The 21,809-nt window shown below is 35.4% G+C and overlaps 1 protein-coding gene across 1 annotated transcript in view; it reads right to left on the bottom strand.

Moving 5' to 3' along the window:
- The window catches only part of ADAMTS19 (ADAM metallopeptidase with thrombospondin type 1 motif 19), a 278,081-nt gene that overhangs the window by 63,246 nt on the left and 193,026 nt on the right, over positions 1 to 21,809 (bottom strand). Inside the window, exons 15-16 of the mRNA XM_055299284.1 lie at positions 17,993 to 18,113; positions 11,187 to 11,267 (exon numbers count right to left, since the gene is read on the bottom strand). Of these exons, the coding sequence (XP_055155259.1) occupies positions 11,187 to 11,267; positions 17,993 to 18,113 (202 nt within the window). The remainder of the gene's footprint in view (positions 1 to 11,186; positions 11,268 to 17,992; positions 18,114 to 21,809) is intronic.

Raw genomic sequence — 21,809 nt, 5'->3', positions numbered from 1 at the left:
ATAACTAAAACCGTATTAGCTCTCCTACTGTAAATAACTAGAAAATTAGACAATGGATGAAACAGCTGTTCTCAGATGCTGGGTAAATAACAACAGAGAACTGTGATCCTTAAGAGAAGACCAAATGATTTGGTCTCTAAAATTGCTTGGCTTTCTGCTTGAAAATATTTACCAGACTCACTGACTGGGAGGTAGAACCCACACAGAGGACAGATGATGAGGGAGAGGGTTTCAGTGAGTTGAGGACACAGAGAATGGAGTTCAAATTGGCTAAAGCAGCTGAAGAGATTTTTTTTTTATTGTACTTTAAGTTTTAGGGTACATGTGCACAATGTGCAGGTTTGTTACATATGTATCCATGTGCCATGTTGGTGTGCTGCACCCATTAACTCCTCATTTAGCTGAAGAGATTTTATTGAACACACTGTCTTTAGTGGAGAACAAAAAAAGGCTACATATAAGAAATAAAGTTAAACTAATCCTAGAACAAAGGTTGCTTTAGTTGAATGCTGACAAAGCTTTTAAAAAGCCTCAAGAAGTTAAGCTGATCTGCAAGTAAGTTAACTGTCCGCAAAATGAAACTCAATACTCAATAGTAAATAACAAAATACAGTCATTCAGCAATGTCACATTCATAATATCCAGCATCCAACCAAAAAGTACTAGGTATGGAAAAAAGTCAGGGATTGCAACCTATTGCAACCAACCCAATCCATTTTTCAGTGGAAAAATCAGCCAATAAAATGAGGTCCAGGAATAATAGAGATGACAGAATTTGTAGATCGAGGCTTTTTTTTATTATTATTTTTCCTGAGATGGAGTCTCACTCTGTCAACCAGGTTGCAGTGCAGTGGCGCCATCTCAGGTCACTGCAACCTCTGTCTCATGGGTTCAAGCAATTCTCCTGCCTCAGCCTCCTGAGTAGCTAGAATTACTGGTGCCCGCCACATGCCTGGCTAATTTTTGTATTTTTAGTACAGACGGGGTATCACCGTGTTGATCAGGCTGGTTTCTAACTCCTGATCTTAAGTGATCTGCCTGTCTTGACCTCCCAAAGGGCTGGGATTACAGGTGTGAGCCACTGTGCCCAGCTGACCAAGACTTTTGAAGAGCTATTGTAAGTATGTTCAGTATGCACAGTAATTCAAAGAAAAATATGTAATATTGAAGAGTAACGGAAACTATGAAAAATAAATCAAATTTCACAGAATAAAATATGTAAAATAGAAATAGAAAAAATATAATAACTAATGATAAAGTAACAGAATAGAAAAATAAACATAATATCTATAATGACAAACTCACTGAACCGATTTACAAACATTTTAGATATTGCAAAAGGAGTCCGTGAACTTGAAGGAAAGCTAATATAACAGAAACTAACTGGATTCTAAAAAGAAAATAGGCTAAAAAAATCAACAGACCATAACTGTCCCATGAGAAATACCTGGTAGAGTAACGTATGTGTAACTAGAATTCCAGAAATGTGGGTGAGGACATACAAATTATTTGAAGACTTTGTGCTCAAAATTGTTTCCAAATTTGATACAGTCTACAAACATACAAATCTAAAAAATGCAATGAAATCTAAGCCAAATAAGCATAAAGAAAGCTATACAAGGTACGTTATAATCAAACAGCTGGAATCCAATAATAGGGATAACAATCTTGAAAGTGCCTAGAGAGAAAAAAGCCCATTAAAACAGGGGTAAAAGATTTAACAATTCACTGGATATACGATCAGAACTAATACAAGCCAGAAGACAATAAAATATCACATTCAGAGAGAGAAAACAAAGCAAACAAAAAAATCTAGAATTCTATATCCAGTGAAAATATTCTTCAGAGATGCAGTCAAAGTAAATATATATTCAGACAAACAAAATTTGAGAAATGTCAGCAGACTTACTCTATAAAAAAAATTAAAGAATGCTCTTCAGGCTGAAATAAAATGGTTCAAGATGGAAAGAGGTGTCTATGTGAAGGAAGGAAGGAAGCTGATACTAGTAAATGTATAAAAAAATTTATTGATATTATTTTTAGTATAATTAACTGAGGCAAAATGATTACAATGTATTTTGGTGTTTAAAATATATGTAGAATTAAACTGATAATAGGAAATGTGAAAGTAAGATGCATAGTAGCAAAAAGGAAGGAAAAAGAGGAGTATACTGTTTTAAGAAGCTTACATTATATATAAAGTGGTATAAATAATTTGGAAGGAGGCTGTAATAAGTTAAAAATACATACTGTAAATGCTAGACAATCCATTAAAAATATAAAGCAAGAATTATAGCTAATAAGCAAGTAAAGAAGACACTGGAATAGTAAAAAGTATACTCAATCCAACAGAATCCAGAGAAAAAGACACAAAGGAATTAAGAAGAGATGGAACAAACAGAAAACAAATTCAGTATGGCCAAAATTATATTATGTTTAAGTGGACTAAGGACATTGGTTAAAAGAGAGATTGTCAGGCTAAAGAAAAGGAAAAATCTCACAGTATTCAAAGAGCTTTAAAAATACATAGGTTAAAATAAAAGAATGGAAAAAGATGTAGCATGCAACACTAAATATTAAAAAAAATGGATTTAATGATTTTTTCTTTTTTGAGATGGAGTTTCGTTCTTGTTGCCTAGGCTGGAGTGCAATGGTGTGATCTCAGTTCATTGCAACTTCCGCCTCCCAGGTTCAAGTGATTCTCCTGTCTCAGCCCCCTGAGTAGCTGGGATTACAGGGACATGCCACCACGCCAGGCTAACTTTTGTATTTGTAGTAGAGACAGGGTTTTATCACATTAGTCAGGCTGGTCTTGAACTCCTGACGTCAGGTGATCCGCCCACCTCAGCCTCCCAAAGTGCTGGCATTACAGGCGTGAGTTACTGTCCCTGGCCAATGGCCATATTATTAATGGATACCATGGACAAGGTCAAGAAATATTTTGAGATTTAAAAAAAGACGTGTTTTTAAAGGGCATTTAAATTAAAATTAAACTTAAATTTTAAAATGACATAACATGTGTTAAGTAGACTTAACAATCCTAAGTGTATGCTAAGGTATCGAAATGCATGAAGCAAAACTGACATAATTGAAAAGAGAGAAAAATCCAGAATTTTAATTGAAAATTTCAATATTTTCCTTAACTGAAAAAAAGATCGAGTATCAGTAAGAATATAGAAGACTGGAACCAAATAAAACTAACTGATATTTAGAGATTGTACTCAGTAATTGTATTAATAGAACACAAATTTTTTCAGGTATAAATGGGTCATTGGTCAATAGATGCCATAAGTTATAAAAGAGGTCTCAAAATTGAAATTACACTGAATATATTCTCTTACCAGAACAGATTTAAACTAAAAATCAATAACAATATATCTATTTTAAAAACTAAAAATATTTGGAAATTAAACAATCCATTTATAAGTAACTCATGAATCAAAGTAGAAATCATGGTGCTAATATGAAAATCTTTTGAACTAAGAATATATTGTGGAATAAAACTAAAGCAGTGGTTAGAGGGAATCCTATAGCTTTAAATTGTCACATTAGCAAAGAAGAAAGCAATAAAGTTCGTGATCTAAGTTTCTACCTTAAAATAGTAGAAAAAATAAATATAAACCCAATGCAAATAGAAGCAAGAAACTAATAAAGGGCAGAAGTCAGTTAAACAGAAGTAAATTAACAAGAGAGGTAATCATTAACGCCAAGAGTTGGTTATTTGAAAAGATCAAATAAGTGATAAAACTTTATCTAAGAAAAATAGACATAAACTAAACATACTAGAAATAAGAGACAAAATATTGTTCTTATAGGTATTATAGTATAATAAGGAAATATTATAAACAAGTTTAAACCAATGAAATTGACAAGGTAAGGGAAATGAATTAATTTCTTAAAGATAAGTTACCCAAATTGACACAAAAAGAAGAATATCTGAATAGCCATATATATATATAACATATATAAGAATATCTGAATAGCTATATATGTATATATTTGTGTGTGTGTGTGTAGATTTGTACTTGCACATGCCAACCAACTTAGTAACCATATAAGTCTTTTGAGAGCCCTGAACTTTACAGTTAAGGTAAATTGGTGCTGCAAAGCCATATAAGGGTTTGATTTGCCTTATAAATTCTCAGGAAAATTGATTTTTCTACTTCCACTTAGTACTAAGGTTAATATAGATACATTTTCTTTCTTCCACCTTTTGTGGTGCAATTTCTATCTCTCTACCACAGTGAAGTTGTAGTTCTTTAGTGTTCTTGCTTTATGCAGGGCTCTCCTACTAGAGCTCCCACTTTGTAAAGGCCTTAGGTTTTGTTTTCTATCCACAGAGTCCCTGTGGCTCTCAAAGGCTACACCTGCTTACCAGAATCAAGTATAGGTGGGTCTTTAGAGTCAGCTTAATTCTCTGGCTTCCTGTTCCTACTTTGTTTTTGGTATCTAAGGGTTCTTTAATTTCTTTCCAGTTCAGAGGTGTTAAGGATTAGGATTAGATGAGGTCACGAGAGTGAAGTTTTCATGAATGAGATTAGTGTTCTTATAAGAGTCCCAAGAGAGCTTGTTTCCTCTCTCTCTGCCACGTGAAGACACAGCTAGAAGTTGGCAGTATGCAATTCAGAAGGAGGGCCCTCACCAGAAGCCCACCATGCTGGCACCCTTGATCTCACACTTCTGGCCTCCAGAACTGTGAGAAATAAATTTCTGTTGTTTATAAGCCACGAAGTCCATGGCACTTTGTCATAGCAGCCCAAAGAGACTCAATGACAGGTACATTATAAAAAGTATTTTTTTCTGTTGAATTTTGCTCATTTTAATTTTTTTTTTAGTGAGAAGTTGTCCATAGTGCCTTACATACAAAACTGCATGGAAGGTAAGTAGACCCATAAGACCTTTTTGAGATTTTTTTAAAAACTCATGAGATGCAATGATTTTGCAAAGATATAACATACGTCTATCTGAAGTATTTTCCATTTTAGGCTTCTTGATAAATTACTCACAAGACAATAATGCCACAATCTTCAGAAAAGCAAATAATAATTGCAATTAATACAGTTTAAAGAAGGAATGATGAAAAACAATAATTGTATTGGGAAGGGATTAATTATCTCTATAAAATAATATATAGTTTGATGTAGACAGGTTAATTTCTTTAAGAATCATCAGTTTGCCAAGGTTCTATTTTCTTTTCTTTTTGCTAAAGCTATTTCAAGATGAATATTTCCAATGACTTTCTTCCTATGCCCAAAGAAGCCTTTAGGGAACATGATTTATGAAATGCATCTATTTGCCAAGTCTGTAGGCCTGAAATCTGTGATTTTAACACAGTGTCATTTCTTCTTTACTCCAAATTTGCCCCTCATCTATGTGTCCTACATTAGTGTTACTATTACTTGCCAGAAACCTAGAAGTCATCCTTGAATTTTTATCCTCTATCAACACTCACATCTATTTTTCAGCAAGTTCCATCAGTTCAACTTCTTCAATGTCTCTGGAAGCTACTGGGTGTTTCCTATTTCTATTCTCTAGCTAGGTTTATGCAACCAGTCTCTTTGCCTCCAAGAATGTGTGCTCCAAGGCACCCTTCCTCTGATTCATCTGAGGTGAATTATTTTTTTCTGAGTCAGCAAGTAAGGAAATGTGTTCTTGAATAAACATGGTAACGTATTACTAGCATTTTCAACGTTGATTTAATCTCCAGAGCAGCATTCATTCTGTTTAGGGGCATAGATGGTGTTTCTTTCTACAAGTAAAAGACCCTGCTCACTTAGGCCGAAGGATAAGCACAAGGAGAATTTACAATAACTAACTGAGACAGATATGTGATTCAACTTTTAAACTGAATGGTCTTTTAAAAACAAAGAGTGATTGGAGACTTATGTTTAGAGGTCACTAACAGAGAAAAATGATGGGATTTAGTAGAATTGGAGACAGTGAGTAGAGAAGAAAACAGTCATTTCATGATTTATACCCTTCTGAGTTAATTCTATACAATCAGTTGATCACCCTGGTTTAAAAGGGGGAAAAAGAGGTTATATGGGAGAAGTTTAAAGAAAATGTGTTCAAATATGACATGTACTTTTTAAAATCACAAGTGTTGCATGGACGACAATTACTTAAAATAATAAAACTAAAAAGCGGGCAGCATGGTTCAGTGCCTAAGAACCCAGATGCTATCCCCGGACGCCTCGGGTTCAAATCTAGATTCACAGCTTCTTATATGTGTAACCTTGGGCAAGAAACTTAAAGTTTCTGTTATTCTATTACCAGATTTTAGAAATTGGGAAATTAATAATGCCTACTTCAGAGAGGTATTCTGAGGATTTATGGATGTATGTAATGCACTGGCCTATACTAGCCAACTGTCATACATCTTTTTCTTAAATACACTCAAAAAGTCTATAATTTCCTGTGTGCCAGACTTTGATTTAGATGTTGTAGACAAAAGAACAAAATGCCTTCAAGAATTAACAATGGAGATTGACATTAGAAAAGCAAGAATTTAAACAAATAAAAAATTCAGACAAGGATAAGCACAATACAGAAAAAAAAGCAGGACAATGTAATACAGAGTGGCTTGGTTAGAGGTCAGTGTATATGGAGAAAAAGTAATAATTTTGAGTAACTGAAATGATTTCCTGATGCATCACATTAGAGCAGTAAAGAAAGTGAAGGATCAAGGAGGACTGTCAGTTTTGACATGAACTACTGGATATAAATTAGTGAATATAATGAGCTGAATAACACTCCCCCCCAAAAATATCTATGTTCTTAAAAGGTAAATATCATACGAAATATCTTCTCTGACCACAAAGGAATGAGGTTAGAAATCAAAAACAGAAACAGAAAATGCACAAATTTGTAGAAATTAAACAACACACTCTTTAACAACCAATGTAACAATGAAAAAAAATCACATGGGGAATTGGAAATTATCTGGAGACAAATGAAAACTCAACATGCCAAAGCCAAATCTTATGGGACACTGCAAAGATTTTTCTAGGGAGAAAATGTATAAACCCTTATATTAAAAAAGAAGAAAGATCTCAAATTAACAACAAAACTTAACCATGTAAGGAACTGGAAAAACAACAAACTGAATCCCAAACTAGTAGAAGAAAGCAAATATTAGAGATAAGTGAAATGGAGAATAGAAAACAATAGAGAAAAATCAACAAAACTAAAAGATAGTTCTTTGAAAAGATCAACAAAATTAACAAGTCTTTAGCTAGACTGACTAAGGGAACAAAAGAAAAGACTCAAATTCCTAAAATCAGAAATGAAAGTGAAGATGTTATAATCAATGCTACAGAAATAAAAAGGATTATGAGAGTACTATAAACAAGTGTAGGACCATAAATTAGATAACCTAGATGAAATGTACAAATTTCCCAAAACAAAACCTACCAAAACTGAATCATGAAGAAAGAGAAATCATAAATAGACCTATAATTAGCAAGGAGATTAAATCAGTAATCAAAAATCAAAAGCCCTGGACAAAAAAGCTTTTTTATATGGTTTTAGGTAAAGGTCCAACTTCATTTTTTTGCATGTGGATATCTAGATTTCCCAGCATCACTGGAGAAAAAGACTGTCCTTTCTCAGTTGAATGGTGTTGGTACTCTTGTTGAAAATCATTTGAATATATATATATATATATATATATATATATATATATATATATATTCCTGGACTTTCTATTCTTTTGCATTGGTTTAGATGTCTGTCTTTATGCCAGGATCATACTGTTTTAATTACTGTAGCTTTGTAGGAAGTTTTGCAACCAGAAAGTCTGCATCCTCCAGCTTTGTTCTTTTTCAAGATTGGTTTGACTATTCAGGGTCACCTCTGTATATAAAATTTCATATGAACTTTAAAATGGGTTTTTGTATTCCTTCAAAAGATGTCATTGAAATGTAAATGTAGGTAATGCCACTGAATTAACTGAACTTGACACTTAAAAATAGCTGTGATGGTAAATTTTATGTGATATATCGTTTACCACAATAAAAAATATGTTGAGGGGGAAAAAGATACCCGCATCTTAATCCTTGGAACCTATGAATACTACTGCTATGGTCTGAATATTTGTGTTCTCCCCCCATAATTTATATGTTGAAATCCTAACCCCAAGTTAGAATTAGAAGCATTAGAAGGTGAAGTCTTCTGAGAGGTGATTAGGTCATAAGAGCTCTGCCCTTATAATTGGGATTAGTGTCCTTATCCCAGAGAGCTAGCTCACTCCTTCCACCATGTGAGGACATAGCGAGAAGATGCCATCTATAAATCAGGAAATGAGCCCTTAAAGGGCACCAAATCTATTAGTGCCTTGATCTTGGACTTCCTGGCCTCCAGAGCTATGAGCAATACATTTCTGTTGTTTATAAGCTACCTAATCTATGGTATTTTTATAGCAGCACAAACAAACTAGATAATTATCTTCTATGGCACATTAAAAAAATTACAGATATTAAGTTGCAGATCCTGAGATGGGAGATTATCCTGAATTATCCAGGTAGGCCTTAAATACAATAACATGTGTCCTTATAAGAGAGAAGAGAGGAAAATTTGAACACAGAAGGAAAGGAGAAGGCAATGAGACCATGCAGGTAGACAATAGAGTGACAAGGCCACAAGCGAAGGAATGCTGGCAGCCACTAGAATTGGAAAAGGCAGGGAATGGATGTTCTCCTAGAGTCTCCAGAGATAGTGTAACATTGCAAACACTGATTTTTGGTGCAGTGAAACTGATTTTGGACTTCTGGCCTGCAGAACTATGAGGGAATACATTTTCGTTGTTTTAAGTAACCAAGTTTGCAGTAATTGTTACAGTAGGCATAGGACACTAATGCAGTGACATTCACTGTAATGGAGAACACCAAAGGAAGAAGAGGTTTTAGCATGGACTGGAAATCAAATTTTTTATTTGGACTTTTGATTTTGGACTTTCTGTTATGCTGTTCTTGCACTGATATCATGAAACACCTGGGACTGGGTAGTTTATAAAGAAAATAGATTTAATTGGCTCTCGGTTCTGTGGGCTGTATAGGAAGTGTGGTGCTGCCATCTGTTTGGCTTCTGATGAGGGTGTCAGGAAGCTTACAATCATGGCAGAAAGTGCAGGTGGAGCAGGCCTTTCACATGGGGATAGAGGGAGCAAGGGGCAGGAGGGTGGGGGGTACGTGCCACATACTTTTAAGTAACCAGATGTCACGTGAAATCACTATCGTGAGGACAGCACCAAGAGGATGGTGCTAAACCATTTGTGAAAAATCCGTCCCCATGATCCAATCACCTCCCACCAGGCCCCACCTCCAATATTGAGGATCAGAATTCAGAATGAGATTTAGAAGAGACAACATCCAAACTATATCAAACTTATTATTTCTGAGGTACCTATGAAACTTTTGATAATTTATATCAAATAAACATGTAGAGCAATAGAGCTAGATGTAATTCCCTGGGGAGAGAATATAGCAGAGAAAAGATCAGGACCCAGGCCTGAACCGCATAGTATGGGAACATTTGGAAACAGAAAGAGGCTGAAGACCTCACAAAAGAGACCAGTAAGGGGCATACAGTGGTCCTATAAGTGTTTAATAAAATGGGGAGAAGTCAACAGTTTTAAATGCTGTTTACAGGTCAAGTAACATTGGATTTGTCAACATGGAGGGCATTTGCTGACCTTAAAAAAGGCATTTACTGTAGAGGGAGACAGGAAACAGGGTGGATTGGTTGAAGAGACTGGGAGGTAAGAAATTGGAGACAGCATGAAGATGTCACCTTTGTAATATTGCCTGGCTTATTTAGCCACATGTATCAGGTTACTAAAACCCATATTATAATTTAGAATTTTGTATAATTGAGAAAATTCCATTTGAGATATCTATATTCTTTTCCAGCTTGGAAAAAAGAAAACATACATGCAAGTGTAATAACCACTTGTCTGCTATTGAATGAATGTATTGAAATTGTCTAGATTATGGCCAGTGTCTCTAAAAACTGGGTATCAGGACTTTTAATCTGTATTTGAAAATTTTGCATGATCTATTTGTACTATAGTAGGTAAAATAGATTAAATACCAATGCATATTTTGGGAACAAATGGTAATAATTGGTAATGAGTGTGTCACATGATAAAGAATTCCTTTTACTGTCCCTTTTCCTCAAATTTTTCTACTCCTAGACTTCAACTCCTATTGAAAAAAATTCAATCTGAGTGTAGATTATGTATTTTTGATACTGCAGCGTAGAAACAATGACGTAAGCTGAGTTGTTTCTACGTACAAAGGATTCCTTGTTGGAACACTATTGCTCATTTAAGAAAAAAAATAGGACATTATTTTTGTTACAAAAAAATAGGCTTGAGAGCCTTTTTTTTGTGTGTAAAGATAATACAAACACAGTGTTACAATTCTGGAAAATTATTTAGTCTTCTGCCTGACATAATCATATTAGGTCCCTCTATCTCTGGATGCCAGATAAAACTTAAGTTCACATGACTTAATTAGATTCAAACTTTAACATATGAGCACGTATATTTTGACAATTTAGTATTTTTTCATATATTTAAAATCATGAATTGACCTAATTAAACTATTAAAATAACTGATACAGTACTTTTCGTAATAGTTAAAAATTTAAAAATGTTTTCTTTATAGGTGAGATTTCCTAAAATGAGGCAAGAGAGAGAACCCTTTTCCATTAAAAAAATCAAGTCCTTTAGTATGTAGAACATTACTTCAAAAATGCCACAAGATTTCCTGACAAAACGATCATTATATATATATACATAAATTCATTTATAAATGCAATTAATATGTATATGTGAATGTATGTATATATGTGAAATAAATATAGTTATGAAATATATATATGAATATAAATCATACCCAAATCATTCAATGAGGTTTTTGCTTTGTTTTGTTTTTTTTATCTTGGACTAACATGTGGAAGCAATTTTTACCCCTCAAAAACATACAGACAACCAGATTGCTTTTGCTCCTGGGAAGTCCTTGGGAGAGAAGGAAAAATATTCCTACTTGATATGACAAAAGATAGTTCCTGGGAAGTTCAGACATAAAACTAGAAACAGATTGACTTCCTCCTCATCATAGAACTCTCAGGGCAGGGAGTTGGGCTCGTACTTGGATCTTCTTTGTGTCTGTAACACAGGTTACCTAAATAGCTATGTGCCGGCTTTTCCTCCACAACTTTGATTCTTCTTGCTCCAGCAGGTATCACCAGCACTTCTACATAACCTGTAAGAGTCAATAAAACATGAAATAAATCTTAAGTTCCTTCAAAATCTCTTTTCTTCATTAACTTGCCTTTTGTTTTCCTTTTGGTTTTGGTTATTGCTATGATATTTCAGTACTTACGTAAAGAAAAATTTTTATATATAAAAGCTGTCATGATTTCCAGTGAAGTTTCTTGGAAAGATGTTGAGCCTACAGCACTACAGAGGACAAACAGGCACTTTTATTTTATGTAAGACAACAAAAAACATCTCATTGATACCTTATGAATTGTGAGGAGGGAAAACAAACCCAGTGGAACAGCCTGGTTAGAAACACAGTGGATCTTGAAATAGAACAGATAACCTCAGGTTTTGTTGTGGGAACTTCTTTAGGTTAGAAAGTGTGGGGAAAAAGAATATACAGCCGGAGAAAATATAGCAGGCCTGGATTCAATCCCTGGAGTACTGAAGTATAGGACAAGAGAGACCAAGCATTTTCTGGAGCATATTAACGAAGGGTTTTGAAACCGATGCCGGAGACAGAAAGTGTAAGGTCGCACCAAGCAATCTAGGGTCATCTCTGAAGATGTCAGACAGCCAGACCCAAGACAAGATTAGGTGCTTCTCAGGACACATTTTTTAGCAGATGTTAGGGATATAATGCTTGAAGAGAAATAAAATGATAAGGTAAAGTGAGATAAGAGAAAATGTGCAGAAAAATACAGACTCAAGTTTCACTTAGTGCAGAATAGTGAGAACAGATGCCTACTTTTGCTTGAAGTTATTTTCCAATTATATTAAAATATTGTTCTTAGTAGTTCTGTGCAGATCCATGTATCTTATAAAAGTCTACCTTCTAAGCTTTAAAAAAGACACAAGAGCTAATTCCAGAGTTGTCTCCTGTTTATTCATTATTCATCTTCCTGAGACTGTTGAGCTATTTGGCGTACACCAAAAGGTAGCATATACCCCCCCTGGTGGCAGTGGCTGGAATTAGTGGCATGTGCTTTTAGAATCATAATTTCCATTCAAGAACGTTTATTTAATTAACTATTGAATTGCGCATTTCAGCAACACTAAGCCATTCTCAGTAACACTAAACATAAAAGCACTGTCATTTTTTCACATGACCAAAATACGCAGCAATTAAAATGGAAACAAATGCATAATGGCTATTTGCACATAGAAGTCAGGTAAGATGATCTCTGCCCTCAGTGAGCTTATAATTTAATTGGAAAGACAGGCATAACTACCTTATATAAATGAGTTGAATACAATGGCAAATATCACATTAAAAAGGTAATATGCAAAATGATATGGTTAATTCTCTGCTGAAGATTATAAACCAGAGTTGTTTAAGCTACTACCTTCAAGGCTTCACTGCTTTTTTAATTAACAGAGGTAGGATTTTTTTTTTCCTTGTTAAACATTACTCATACTTGGGAAACGCTGTCATCAGACAGAATCACTATGATTCAAAGGAGAGAACAATTTATAAAGGAAAGCTTCACAAAAAAGTAAATAGATGAACTGCCTTTGGAGAATGGGTAGCATTCAGATGCATACAGAAAAAGGATGAGTTCACTATGTATAAGGAAGAGTAAAGGATATGTGGTGTGGTTAGTGGCACTTGAATAAAATAATTCTGATGGAATGAGAAGATTTAAGAGAGAGGCTCTATTAAAGAGTTTAAATGCATGCCCAGGAGAATGAATTTATGAATTTGAAACTATCGAACATTCTATAGCAAGGACCTTGGTAATTGGATCCTGGCTTTGAGAGGCTTTGACTAACAGTGATATCCAAGAGGAACAGGGATATAGTTGTGGGTAACAGTGTCAGGACACTGATGGTAAAATCTAGGAGTAGTGGAGGCTAAGGAAGAAAATCCAGAAGATACTCTGTAGAAAAAAATTTCTGAACTTAGTAACTAAAAGAAAGTGGGTATAATAAATATTGAACACAATGCTTTATTATTAGTTATGTGAGAATGGGGCATCATTTACAGGAACATGGAAGTCAAGAGAGAAATCATCTAGTTTTGGTAATAACTGAATAAATTTGGCTTTGCAATTTGTATCTAACAAAATGGTACAACACACTAGTAGAAACATCCAGTAAGAACTCGGTAACATCTGGAATCTAGAGAAAGGTCATGCTATTGACATAGCTTTGCGAGATATCCTTGCAGAATCACCAAGGTAAGGCATGGAAATAAGTGGAGAAAATCAATGAGAGAAGTCAAGGCCTTAACTTTGGTGATGGTCATAGTTTTTAACAAAGTGATAAAAATAAATTGAGAAAATAGATAGAGGAATGGGGCCGGGCACGGTGGCTAACGCCTGCAATCCCAGCACTTTGGGAGGCCGATGCAGGCAGATCACGAGGTCAGGAGATCGAGACCATCTCCTGGCTAACACGATGAAACCCCGTCTCTACTAAAAATACAAAAAATTAGCTGGGTATGGTGGCGCATGCCTGTAGTGCCAGCTACTCAGGAGGCTGAGGCAGAAAAACCGCTTGAATCCGGGAGGCAGAAGTTGCAGTGAGCAGAGATTGTGCCACTGTACTCCAGCCTGGGTAACAGAGTGAGACTCTGTCTCAAAAAAAAAAAAAGAATCATGAGAAGGAGGAGATCTCATCTGTTTTGGGAAGTGGGACCCCTATGGATGAGAATATCTCAAGAAGAATTGCTGGTGAACTGTCAAAAGCTGTATGTCAAACATGAGGCATCAAAGAGAAAGGTGACCAAAGAGAGTCTTCTGAGTGTCCCAATCAAGAGATAACTGTTAATCTCCACGCAAATGAGTTCAGCAAAGTGTTGGGATCAGATGTTGAACTTCAGAATATTAAAAAAGAAGAATAGATGTAAGAAAGTAGAGGTGGTATGTGCAAATTCTTGTTTGAGTTTAATAGTACTCTCTGAGGTATGTTATACATTAGAGCTATAGTTATATCTAAGTTTATAGTTATATTTACAGTGATTCTCTATTACTGAGTTGGGATGGCTTAAAGGACAGGTTAGACTGATTTTCAAGAAGAGAGGTAGAAAAATATTAATCAAACACAAATGAAGACAGAAAGCCAATGACTGGGAGTTAAATACTTTCAGTAAATAAGCCATTTGGCACAATTAACAGTGTATTGACTTAGAAGCTTAGAAGTTGGATCATGAAGCCAGTGAAGTCAATATCGTAATTTGATCCTCGTGTGCACTTTGCACACAGTAACATCCTATTTTATAACCAGAGATCCTATTTTTAATCAGCCATCTTAAAATGTTGATAGCAATCTTCATCTTCATGGCAACAGTGAAGTAACAAATGCCATATTTTGAAAAACTGCTATGTGCTAATCATTATAGTTACAGAAATTATTAATTTTAACCATAATTATAGTCTCCAAGGTAGATATTACACTTCTAATTTAATATGATGAGAAAATAGAGGAAAAAACACACTTTCCAACACTGTATTGTCAGTAATTAGCTGACCCAAGCTTTGAACCCAGGTCTGTCTGTTTCTCTTGTTCACTTCTTGCTATAATTCACTGCAACTATTTCCTAAAATAGAAAAAATAGTTAACACTACGACTATCTCACTGCTGTGGCAAACAGCCAAACACACAAAAGCTCTTACAGCATGTCCTCCTTATACTTCATTTTCTTATACAAAGAATAAAACATTTTATGCCCATTTTCTTCTTAGTATATACTGGTAACTATGCAGTTCAACAACTGGCCAATATGTAATTTGTCTTTCATTCCTCTAAAAATTTCTAACTTGGCTAGGCAAATTACAATGGAAGACATGATAAAGTACTAAGGAAAAAAAGAAAACGCTTCTTGAATTTATTTTCCAGCTCCAACAAAAATGATTTAGTAAACTCCAAATAGAGCACAGGGACTGAAAACACCCATGTGTGTTTGCACGTGGGTTACTCATACAATATATACAACGTACATGGCCAACTGGACAAACAGGGCTGCATGGCCTTCAGAAAATTCTAGGAAGTACATAACTATAGCGATAAAATTGTCTTAAGAGAAATATATACAACATTCCTGAAGTCAAAAGTAGATGGTGCCTGTGATAGAATTAATAACTCATGCAGAATTTTTAAAATTGAAAGTTATACAAATTTAACATTTCATTATTAAACTAGCAAATATTAATGGATCACATACTATGCTGATAATTGCAAATATGGTGTTAAAGAAAAATAGCATGATTTTTTTTCTCATTGAGCTTAAGGCCTAATGGGAAAGGAAAGACAAGTGAACATAAAATTATAAATGTGACTAGAGCCAAACGATATGGATACAAACATGGTAAACATCACTAAAATAGTCATTAGTCATAGGAGGTATCACTTCAGGGATCACTTCACTAAAGAAATGATATTTGGACTGAGAACTATGTGATATCTAGGAATTTATCCATCAAAGCCAAGAGAAAGCTGATTGATATACATTTGGAAATTCCAGATGTGGGTGTGTGTGGCAGAGGCTGGTGGGTGGTAGTGGGGGCATGGTCAGTGTGAGCACCTGTAAGAACTTAGAGAAGGAAGAGGACCTTGGTGTGACACGAGGCTGGAGAGACAGACAGGGACACACATGTAGACCTTAAGGTCCAAGCTAAGAATTCTGGTTTCTTCCCTGTGAGCAATATGAAATTAACATAGAGTTGTAAGGAAGAAAGTGGCCTTATTAATCTTTAATATTTGTAGTATCTTAGGCACTGCTGATATTTTCCAAAAAAACATGCTTTTAATATAACTTACCTACAGTGAACAAAAGTAGAAATTAAAGTGGAATAAAAAAGGGATTTGAAATAGAAATCTAGGAAAATATATATTCATATAACTACAGTCAGAGTAAAAACAGTCACTGATTTTTAATGGTATTTCTGTTTTCTATGCTTAGTGGAAATATGAAGTATTACAATTAAATAAAGGCATCAGTGCTAAATGTGCATCTGTACTCTGTGAGATGTTTCCAGGCATAATAAATAAATATGAAAGAATATTCTTTAAAATCTCTAATATGTTTAAATTTCTTTAGCCTTTCAAATTTTTTTGAATTTCTGCACTATAAAAAAAAAACAACTTCTGCCATCGCGATCAGGCAGAAAAAGCTTATTGTAATTAAATTTCTCAGTTGATAGTCTGAGATCCTGTTTCAGCTAAGTATTTATTTTTTCTAAATGAGTGATGGCAGATTTTTGATGTGTGGGACCTATCAACTTTTTCACCACTTTGAAGACTGAGAGTTTTATCTGCAATTTGCCATAGGCCTTACTGATTTCTAGGCTTTAAGATATTCAGGCTCACTTATCTTTTATTCTGCTTAGGCCTAGCAAACAATTTACATTCATACTTTAGAAGACTGTGACTAATTTTCTTTTCTGAAGGACTGTTTTATCTCGAACTGTTTTCTCGATTACTCAAACATAAATGCCCTGTTCTTTGTATTAAAATTAATTCATATATTAGGCCTAGAATTCTTGTTCTTTTCAAAAAGAAATTTAAACTGGGAAAATGTTGGTATATGTAATATAAGCATATCAACGATAAAAATAGCATATTTAGAGTGGGCACAGTGGCTCATGGCTATAATCTTAGCACTTTGGGATGCCAAGATGGGAGGACTGCTTGAGCCCAGGAGTTGAGACCAGTCTATGGAACATAGTGAGACCCCATCTTTACAGAAAACAAAATTAAAAAAAAAAATTAGCTGGGCATGGTGGTGCATGCCTCTAGTCCTGGCTACTTGGGAGACTGAGTTGGGAGGATTGCTTGAGCATGGGAGGTTAAGGCTGCAGTGAGCCATGAACAACTGCACTCCAACCTGAGCAACAGAGTAACATTCTGTCTCAAAAAGCACACGTATAATTTTAAAAAGAAAAGAGTATATTTGATATAAGCATATCAATCATGAAAATAGATACCAATATTAAGGGTGCAAGACACATGCCCAGGTAACAGACTAATGTAAACACAGAAAATGTTTGCTTCTTTCCAGTAAGCTTAAGATCCTGAGTATAAAGCATTTTCTGTACATAAAGCACATTTTGGGACCATCACATTTCAGTAAAGACAATATAATATTTTGTTGTGAATTACTTTAAATGAATACTACGTAGATCATTCATAATTTCAATCTCACATCCCCTGAGTATTAGTATTTACAGATGAGAAAGTAAGAGAGGATGACTCTGCTATTAATCTATTTGGAACATTATCTCACATCTTCTGACGCCTCTTGGTTGTATGCTACACTGTCATGGACCCTCTGTTTCCAAAAATGTAGTGAAACATTAAGACAATGTAGCAAAAACATTAAGAAAAAAATAAAGATGGAAAGCTGAAAACCAGAAGATTACTATTCTCAATGGTTGCTTTAGGCTGTTACAAATCATTATTTTCCAGTAGACATCATTCTTTGCATTGGAGAATAAGGTCTGTAGAAACCTGATAACATTAGCCAATGCAAATTAGATTATTCCCTTGCTGTTCTAACTTATTAAATTTACAACAGATGACTTCATATTTTCATTATTGGGAAATGGGCTTGTTAGAATTGTTGGCTCATATCACATGTATTGTATGTCATCACAAAAATCACTTAATACCCATTGCAAGTCTTCAACAGAATTAGAACTATAACCTCTTACGTTAAATTCAATGTAATCTGTGTCCCCAAAGATTGCAGGGATTAATATTTATGAAAAAATAAAGAAAAATTACCTGCTCCTCTGGTGTGATTAAAATCCCCTTTAATGATCTTGCATGATTTTCCATTGCCATTGCATACACCACAATGATCTTCTCTTGCAAGAGACCCTAATAAACCATCACAGCCAACTTTCTGTAACAAGAGAATGACAGCACATCATAAATAGCGGTATTCTTTTCTTGTTTTACTACTAATTTGGGACAAATCTAGTCTCTATAAACCAGATATATTTAATTGTAAAACTTATAAAATGTCATATTATAAAATGTCATATTCTCTTGTGCAAGCTAATACAAGCCAATGTCAAATAACATAATCTGTAAAATTACCAAGATAGTGATGAGAGCTTACCCACCTACCTTCCCTCTTCTCTCCTCTCTCTCTCTTTCTTTCTTCTTTCAGATGGGGTCTGGTTCTGTCACCTAGGCTGGAGTGCAGAGGCTCCATCTCGGCTCACTGAAACCTCTGCCTCCCAGGCTGAAGCCAGCCTCCCACCTCAGCCTCCCGAGTAGCTGGGACTATAGGCATGTGTCACCATGCTGGGTTAATTTTTGTGTTTTTTTGTTGAGACAAGGTTTCACCATGTTGCTCACGCTGGTCTCGAACTCCTCAGCTCAAGTGATCTGCCTGCCTTGGCCTCCCAAAATGTTAGGATGATAGGTGTGAGCCACTCTGACCAGCTTAGCGTATCTTTTATAGTAAGTATTAAATGATACCATAAGGTAATTTGGAAAAAATATTATTGAGAAAAATGCAATTTACATAAGTCTCAAAGGAAATCACATTTCTATTAAATACAACATGATTAGTTTAATTCCTTCTACGCAACAAAGAACAGATATACTTCACTATATGGATGGCTTAACTTTTAAAGTGATTGTAAAGTAAGTGCTAAATGGTAAATATTAACTTTCTGGAAAACTGAATATAGATGTTTATTTTTACTACAGTTCATGAATCAACTGTAGTTTATCCATCTCTATCTCCTTTGGCACCTAGCACATGAATGTGAGTAAGAACTCCTCACAACCCATGGCTGCTTTAAGAAAATATGAACAGTTGGGGAATTAATTTTTATAAGCTCCCAGAAGAATTTTGTTTATATGAACCTTCTAAGGCCAAATCAATTGCCTCTTTTCTTGTAAATAATGTTTGCTTCCCATTGATGAGGCAAAGTTGTACATACTCAAAGGGCAGGATTTAGTATGTCAGTACTGTCAGAAATAAATGGCAGTATTACACAATTCATCCTAATCAAGAAGGATTTGGAACAGAGACTAATGATACATCTATTTATAATAGGTTCCAATTATTTTAGAGGAAATTTTAAAATATGAAATACAACTGAAACAAAAACAGAATCTTTGTGACTGGTGCTGCTGGTGTTGGGGTGGGGGAAGCTAGCAGATTATTAAATGCAGCTGCAGGATGAATATGCTGGGAGCAAAAGTCACATTAAAACTGCACAATACAGCATTCCTTCCTTTTGTCAAGGGGGGCCTATCACTGTCAAGAGGTACAACGTGTTAGCACAGAACTCTGATCAGCAAGTCAAAGCTTATTCAGGGAGAAATAAAGAGAACCAAAGACAAAAACCACATGATTATCTCAATAGATGCAGAAAAGGCCTTTGACAAAATTCAACAACCCTTCATGCTAAAAACTCTCAATAAATTAGGTATTGATGGGACGTATCTCAAAATAATAAGAGCTATCTACGACAAACCCACAGCCAATATCATACTGAATGGGCAAAAACTGGAAGCATTCCCTCTGAAAACTGGCACAAGACAGGGATGCCCTCTCTCACGGCTCCTATTCAACATAGTGCTGGAAGTTCTGGCCAGAGCAATCAGGCAGGAGAAGGAAATAAAGGGTATTCAATTAGGAAAAGAGGAAGTCAAACTGTCCCTGTTTGCAGATGACATGATTGTATATCTAGAAAACCCCATTGTGTCAGCCCAAAATCTCCTTAAGCTGATTAGCAACTTCAGCAAAGTCTCAGGATACAAAATCAATGTACAAAAATCACAAGCATTCTTGTACACCAATAACAGACAAACAGAGAGCCAAATCATGAGTGAACTCCCATTCACAATGGCTTCAAACAGAATAAAATACCTAGGAATGCAACTTACAAGGGATATGAAGGACCTCTTCAAGGAGAACTACAAACCACTGCTTAATGAAATAAAAGAGGATACAAACAAATGGAAGAACATTCCATGCTCATGGGTTGGAAGAATCAATATCGTGAAAATGGCCATACTGCCCAAGGTAATTTATAGATTCAATGCCATCCCCATCAAGCTACCAATGACTTTCTTCACAGAATTGGAAAAAAATACTTTAAAGTTCATATGGAACCAAAAAAGAGCCCGCATCGCCAAGTCAATCCTAAGCCAAAAGAACAAAGCTGGAGGCATCACGCTACCTGACTTCAAACTATACTACAAGGCTACAGTAACCAAAACAGCATGGTATTGGTACCACAACAGAGACATAGATCAATGGAACAGAACAGAGCCCTCAGAAATGATGCCGCATATCTACAACTATCTAATCTTTGACAAACCTGACAAAAACAAGCAATGGGGAAAGGATTCCCTATTTAATAAATGGTGCTGGGAAAACTGGCTAGCCATATGTAGAAAGCTGAAACTGGATCCCTTCCTTACACCTTATACAAAAATTAATTCAAGATGGATTAAAGACTTAAATGTTAGACCTAAAACCATTAAAATCCTACAAGAAAACCTAGGCAATACCATTCAGGACATAGGCGTGGGCAAGGACTTCATGTCTTAAAACACCAAAAGCAATGGCAACGAAAGCCAAAATTGACAAATGGGATCTAATTAAACTAAAGAGCTTCTGCACAGCAAAAGAAACTACCATCAGAGTGAACAGGCAACCTACAGAATGAGAGAAGATTTTCGCAACCTACTCATCTGACAAAGGGCTAATATCCAGAATCTACAATGAACTCAAACAAATTTACAAGAAAAAAACAAACAACCCCATCAAAAAGTGGGCAAAGGACATGAACAGACACTTCTCAAAAGAAGACATTTATGCAGCCAAAAAACACATGAAGAAATGCTCATCATCACTGGCCGTCAGAGAAATGCAAATCAAAACCACAGTGAGATACCATCTCACACCAGTTAGAATGGCCATCATTAAAAAAGCAGGAAACAACAGGTGCTGGAGAGGATGTGGAGAAATAGGAACACTTTTACACTGTTGGTGGGACTGTAAACTAGTTCAACCATTGTGGAAGTCAGTGTGGCGATTCCTCAGGGATCTAGAACTAGAAATACCATTTGACCCAGCCATCCCATTACTGGGTATATACCCAAAGGACTATAAATCATGCTGCTATAAAGACACATGCACACGTATGTTTATTGCGGCACTATTCACAATAGCAAAGAGTTGGAACCAACCCAAATGTCCAACAACGATAGACTGGATTAAGAAAATGTGGCACATATACACCATGGAATACTATGCAGCCATAAAAAATGATGAGTTCATGTCCTTTCTAGGGACATGGATGAAACTGGAAAACATCATTCTCAGTAAACTATCGCAAGGACAAAAAACCAAACACCGCATGTTCTCACTCATAGGTGGGAATTGAACAATGAGAACTCATGGACACAGGAAGGGGAACATCACACTTCGGGGACTGGTGGGGGGTGGTGGGAGGGGGGAGGGATAGCATTAGGAGATATACCTAATGCTAAATGACAATTAATGGGTACAGGAAATCAACATGGCATATGGATACATATGTAACAAACCTGCACATTGTGCACATGT

The sequence above is a fragment of the Symphalangus syndactylus genome, chromosome 11 (assembly GCF_028878055.3).
Source record: "Symphalangus syndactylus isolate Jambi chromosome 11, NHGRI_mSymSyn1-v2.1_pri, whole genome shotgun sequence".
Lineage (NCBI taxonomy): Eukaryota > Metazoa > Chordata > Mammalia > Primates > Hylobatidae > Symphalangus > Symphalangus syndactylus.
Note: the sequence above shows the minus strand (reverse complement) of the source record. Positions and strands in the feature narration are given on the sequence as shown.